This window comes from Caretta caretta, chromosome 26 (genome assembly GCF_965140235.1).
Source record: "Caretta caretta isolate rCarCar2 chromosome 26, rCarCar1.hap1, whole genome shotgun sequence".
NCBI lineage: Eukaryota > Metazoa > Chordata > Testudines > Cheloniidae > Caretta > Caretta caretta.
In genome coordinates, this window is record NC_134231.1 from 13,533,438 (window position 1) to 13,539,437 (window position 6,000).

The following is a 6,000-nucleotide window of genomic DNA, read 5'->3' on the forward strand; positions in this document are numbered from 1 at the left end:
CCTGCCCAGAGTGAGGGGCAGTGCGGGAGAAAGCAGGAAGGGGCTTGTTTGAAATGTAATGAGTGGGCAGTGGTGGGTGGGATCGTGACCCGTAGGCGGCGGGAGTCGACCTTTCAATACTGAATGAGAGGTGATAGGACGGAGATCGGTCACAAAGGTCCTGGACAGTGAAGACAAGTATCTGATGTTCGGTACAATAGAGAAGGAGCCGGCAAAGGGCGTTATGGTCGAAGTGACAGGCTTGGAGAATGATCTCCCCGAAGGCATTTTTATTTTGAAGCCCCCTCCAATGCTACAGGGCAGCATGTAACCGAGTGGGGCGGCTATGCAAGTACCCCATGGGATGTTCTTGTGGTTAAAGGGCTGGCCTGCAGCGTGGGTTCAATTCCTGGCCCTGTGTGACCGTGAACAAGCTGCTTGTTGTCGCTCTGTGCCTCGGTTTCCCCTGATTTGAAATAGAGATAACAATCCCGACCTCTTTCCCAGTACTTTTTAGCCATAGGTCTCAAAGCATTTTACAAACGACGTCCATGTCTTTGCCCCCCATTACAGCAGGGGAAACCGAGGCACGGGGAACAAAATGACTTGCCTTGAGATCACTTAGCACAGTAGTGGCAGAGCTGGAAATTGTGTCCCACTCCAGTGCCCCCTCCACTGATTCCCCACAGAACACCTGCCACCATGGGGATGGACCTCCAGGTCCTTGTGGGGTGCTCGGAGATTAGGGTGATGGATGCCAACTGTGAACGTGAGTGAGCCCTGTCAAGGGCTTGGCTCCCATTGTCACGGCCAGCGCAGCACCTGCCATGCCCAGCTCTGCGGAGAACCGAGCCCCGAGAGTGCATCAGAGCTGGCCGGCAAAGACCAGCTGGTTGGGTATCTGAGCACAACTGGGTTGGTGACTGTCATCCTCCACCCAGGTCACTGCCTGGATAACTCGCTGTCTCCTCTTTTGTTCTAGCTGACTGAGGACGTGGCTTCCTGCCAGCCCCTCGCCACGGCGCTGGATAACGGCCGGGTGATCCTGTGCGACCGCATCGCCGAGCCCTGGGTAAGGACAGTGGGACCTGCCACTCCCTGCTGCTGCCTTGGGCTTAGACCCCATTCCTCCCTGCCCCGAGGAATCTGTTCCTGGCCAGGGTTGAGTGGGCATGAAATTGGGGCCATGAAATTGGGGCCTCACTGTGCAAAGGACTGCACAGGTACATAGTAAGACAGTCCCTGTCCCTAGAGCTCACAGTCTAAATAGACATGGGGTGGGAGGGGAGACTGAGGCACAGACAGTGGGTTGCCCAAGGTCACTGAGGGTCTCCCAATACCTAATCCAGCGCCCGATCCACTAGGCCACGCTGCTTCCACCAAAGGGATGTGAATGGAACAGAAAATGAGATGCAGCCCGGGGGCCAGCGCGGTCCTTGCTGCGACTATCTCGGTCCTGGCATAAGCCAGATCCGCTCCTGTTGATGTCAGAGGACGCGGGCGCCACCCTGACTGACCTCTCACACTGTGTCCTCCGCAGCTGTTAGTAATTGAAATCAGCCCCTCCACCCCACCCTGTCTCCTGTGACCCCATCTCCCTCTATCTCATTGCCCAGTCGTGGTGCTGCCAGAGACAACAGATGCAGAGAGGGGATAAATGAGGCTGTCTAATCTTGTCTGAGCAGCCTAAGTTGCCCAGGGGAAGATGCAGCCTTGGCTGAGATAGACCAGTGCCAGACAAAAGCAGCCAGCCTGGGGGTGTTTATGTACCGCCCAGGGTACTCTCCTCAGCAGGGTGGGGAGAAGGGCTTCCAAAGATTCATTGCATGGCAGGATTTCCCAGTTCCCTGATCTGGCAGCAGGAGGGGGACCGTCTACGGACGGACCTAGGAAACGATAAATATTGGCATGCACTGGCTACTGTGTGTGTGTGTGTGAGCACATGCATGCCACTGCCCTCTGCTGGATGGTCTCGGAGCTGTTCCACTGTGTGTCATAGGCTCCCTACTACCAGCCAGTGAATCCCTCTGAGTTAGGACCCCACAGGGCATGCCTCTTACAGCCCCTCTATGGAGTAAGGTGGCGACTGCAGGCCAGAAGCTAATGGCATCAGGGCAGTGACCAAACTTCCATTGCCTTCATCAGGCCCAGAAATTGTCCCTTGAGCAAAGGGTTAGAGGCTCTCTGTCCAACCTGCTTCCGTCTGTATCCAGAGTAACCGAGGGGCTGGTTCCCCCCCGGGGTGGGGTTTTGCTCTCTCCCCCCCATGCCCCGCCCAATGGAGCCGATCAGGGTGTTTGTTGTGTCCTTCCAGAACGCCTTCTGGTTCAGCTTGGGCTGTTGCACCTTATTCCTCATCCCCAGCATCATCTTCGCCATCAAACTTACCAAGCACTTCCGCCCCATCAGGAACCGGCTAATGTAAGTGGCAGACGCTGCGGGTGCTGGGCCCTGTGCTCCACCCGTGTCCTCCCCATGCCAGGACAGCAAGGGACCCACAGGAAGGGGGAATGCACCGAACAGCAGCTGGCAGGTGTTGTTCCCAGCTGGAGGAGACATACGGGTACAGCTGGGAATCACACCTCCTGGCTGCTGTGTAGACGTGCTCCTAGAGGGACCGCATTTGAGCCACCCCTGTAAATGCCCCATCAATAGGCCCAGCATTGGCAACCCTGGGCACGTGCCCAGCTAAGGTCCTCCGGTGTCTCTCAATGTAGATGCTCGGCAGGAGCCCAGCAGCACTTCGATACAGAGGGGTATTTACCTATAGGCTGGATGGACTGAGGCCAAGGGCCACAATCAGGGGTCGAGGAAACGAAGAGGGAGATGGATAAAGTTCCATTTGCTTTTGATCCAGTCCTGCGCCTTACAGGCATACTGGATGGATCTCTGATCCCTGCAATCCTGTGTCCAGTAAGCCCATTGGATGGATCCATCCAGGGGGTGGATCTCTTATCCCTTGGATCGTGTCCCCCTTTGTGTGCTCCTTGAATCCTTGGACACAGAGTCACAGTTCTTGTGCATACACAGAGCTTTGCCTGTTTGCAGAATGCCGTGACAGCACCTGATGCAGCCTGCAGGGGGCACAAGTGCAGGGCACTTATTTCCTGTTCTTAGGTGCAGCCACATCTGGAGTGTTGGCCCAGGAGAACAGAAAGGGTTAACCCCCCAACACTCCACCCGACTGCCCTCGAGGGCTCCCCCTCAAACGTGCCTGGAGCCCGTAGGCCCTCGTCCCCGTACACGTAGGGTGAATGCCACCCCTGTGCACTGGACCTGCGTGTGGTCCATGCACCATTGCACACAGGGGTTAGTTAAGTGCTGCAAGGCTCTGTCAGCTCTTCTGCCCAGGGCTCAGTTCCCTGAGAGGACGGGATAGATCCAGGAATTGCGGTGCATAATTCAGAGGCAGATTAAGGACAAACGGGTAACTACCGTCCTGAACCACAGCCTGCCCCAGGCCTATCCAAGCTCAGCTCACTGAATTCTCCCATGCCCCTTGTTACTGTACGTTCTTAAGGCCCCTGAAGTCCTCTACAAAGAGAAAGTCATTTTACCCACTAGAGTAATGCTGCCTCCTCTGGGGCAGAGCCTGGCAGCTGTTTATCTGGCTGCAAGGTGACAACAGAGATAATACTGGCTTCTCCCTTAAGCTCCCTCCTTTTCTTCCCCACCACCTGCAGCTCTACTGCCTCAGAGGAGACCTATCCCTTCCACATCCCCCGCGTTACAGCTCTCAAGCTATAGGAAGAGCTCTCCGGCATCTCCAGGTAAGGGGGAAACTAATTAATTTGGGCACTCCAATCTCTGTGGTGGAGGACTCCTGAATCTGAGAGTCCTGGGGCTCCCCAGGAGTCCTAGAACTCCAGACCACTGGTCCCAGGCAAGCTCTAGGTGGGCTTTTGGACCTTGATGTCACCTGGGGATGGACGTTCTTGGACCTCTCTTTTGCAGATCCTCTTCAGAGCTCCTGGACCCCGAACTAAGGTTTCTCTTGGGGATCCTCAGTGCCATGGGACTCTTTGTGGATACCAAGCTGCCATGTTGCGAATATTTCTGGAGGTCGCCCACCCCGCTGAGTCGAAGCTGCCCCCGAGTTCTCCCATAGGTTTCCATCACAGGTGTTCTGGGGGGTCCAGTCTATTCATATCTCCCCAGTAACTGCTCAGGAGTCCTTTCACTTGTAGGTCTCCTGGGGAAAGTGCCTGGATTCCTCCCAACGCCAGAACCGCCCCCATCAGAGACACTTCCCTTCCACTCTGCCTCGCCCTCCCCATGTTACTTCTGAGCTGCTGGAAGAGACTCCTGCAATGACTCCCGCATTGGATATCCCACCCCTCAGCTCTTTCTCCCAAGTACCCCCCTCTGCTGACCCCCACTCCCTGCAGCGCCAGCATGGCAAGGCAGAAGGGAAAATTCGTGCCGCATAGCAGCACCTCTCCAGGGTTTGACATCTCCAGCCATCCCAAAGGGGAGCCATTAAAACCCACCGATGCCCATGTTTCCTCCTGGGCTAATTCATGTCTGCGGCTTCCTCCCAGCTTCAGGCTGCTCTATGGTTCCAGCAAGTTTTTCTTAGGATCTGAGAGGGAGCCTGCATGGCTCTCATCTTCCTCCCTGGTCTTCTGCAAACACACACACACTGGGCTGTAATGCTAAATCCACCGTGCACAATCCCTGCCCGTGTATCCCACAGGCAGCACTGCCAGAATGCAGGGCTCTCACTCGTTCAGGTTATTGGTGGTTAAGAGGATGCATATACAACCTGATGACTGGTCAGGGCTCGTCCCCTTAGAGATGAGCCTGGACCAGATCCCCAGAGCCAAACACTCCCCAGTGCTGCCAAAGCCCAGATCTGGATCTGAACCCAGCACCCTAGTCATTGTCTCGCTAATGGGCCACACACAAACCTCCGCTCCACAGATCCAACCAGATGGGGGAAGGGGGGATGTGAAATCCAGATCTCAGTTTTGCAGCTTGGGCTCATCTCTGCTTCCAAGGTCAGGGCTCTCGCCGGGACTCTTGCTTCTATGTCTGCTGTCCCCGGCTGGCTCTGGAGCGCCAGGCTCACAGAACGTCCTGTCACTGCTGCTTGGGTGAAAACCTACCTGGGTCTTTGGAGACTTCTCCAGGTGGTGCAGGGTCCCTGCTGCCAGAGGAGAGGACACGGGTCTAAATTCGACCCCCAGCTGGGAGATCGCCCCTTCTGTCCCCAACTCTTGGCACCGAAAGGAAACTGGTCTGACTCTCTCTGGGGTGAAGATGGGTCCTTGTGCTTCTCTGGACTTCTTTCTGCCAAAGGGCAGGCTACCACTGTCCTGTTATATTTTAACCCATCCTGGAACGCCTCAGCATTGGGATTTAGGGTACAAAGGGGTGACAGTGCTGGAGGATGCTGATGCCATTAAAGCACTGGCCCCTTTTCTAACTGTGGCTTGCTTGCTGCTTTGTGCATCCATTCTGGCTCTATGTTCTGGAGGGGAGGGATAGGTGAGGGGCGGTGGTGGTTGGGGTAAATCCTCTAAATTTTCTCAAAACACAGTGGGTTCCTAAGGCATCCGCCCTCATGGATCCATGTCAGAGGCCCAGGCTGGAGAGGAAGGGACTGGGGAGAGACTACAAATGTCTTGCTCTGGTATAGGCTCTGTGTGTGATCTTGGGCAACTCACTTAACCTCTCAGCGTATGTCTTCACTGCACAGTTAGCCCAGGATCTGTGACATTACCCAGGGTACAATCTGGATCCCTCAGTTCTCCACACTTTTACACTGCTTTTCTGTGAGAGCTACCACCCCTGGTCTGCCCACACACAGCCTCCAGCATGTAAGTTACTCCTAATCATAGTGTCTGAGCGCTACGGGCAGCCACTCATGAATTACACTGAGGAGCAACACTAGCAAATTCCCAGTCCTGGCCTTTCCCGCAGAAATGTGTGTCTTGTACTGCCCAGCTCCCCCCTGGACAATACAAGCTCATATAAAGTCCGTCATTTCATTAATAGAAAATGATATGCACAAATTCT

At 55.2% G+C, this 6,000-nt stretch overlaps 1 protein-coding gene across 1 annotated transcript in view; it reads left to right on the plus strand.

The window, feature by feature from the left end:
- PROM2 (prominin 2) overlaps positions 1 to 5,412 on the plus strand; it is a 31,090-nt gene extending 25,678 nt beyond the window's left edge. Inside the window, exons 21-24 of the mRNA XM_048829036.2 lie at positions 962 to 1,051; positions 2,294 to 2,400; positions 3,663 to 3,749; positions 3,934 to 5,412. Coding sequence (XP_048684993.2) covers positions 962 to 1,051; positions 2,294 to 2,400; positions 3,663 to 3,726 — 261 coding nt within the window. The 3' untranslated portion in view covers positions 3,727 to 3,749; positions 3,934 to 5,412. The remainder of the gene's footprint in view (positions 1 to 961; positions 1,052 to 2,293; positions 2,401 to 3,662; positions 3,750 to 3,933) is intronic.
- The last annotated feature ends 588 nt before the right edge of the window (positions 5,413 to 6,000 follow it).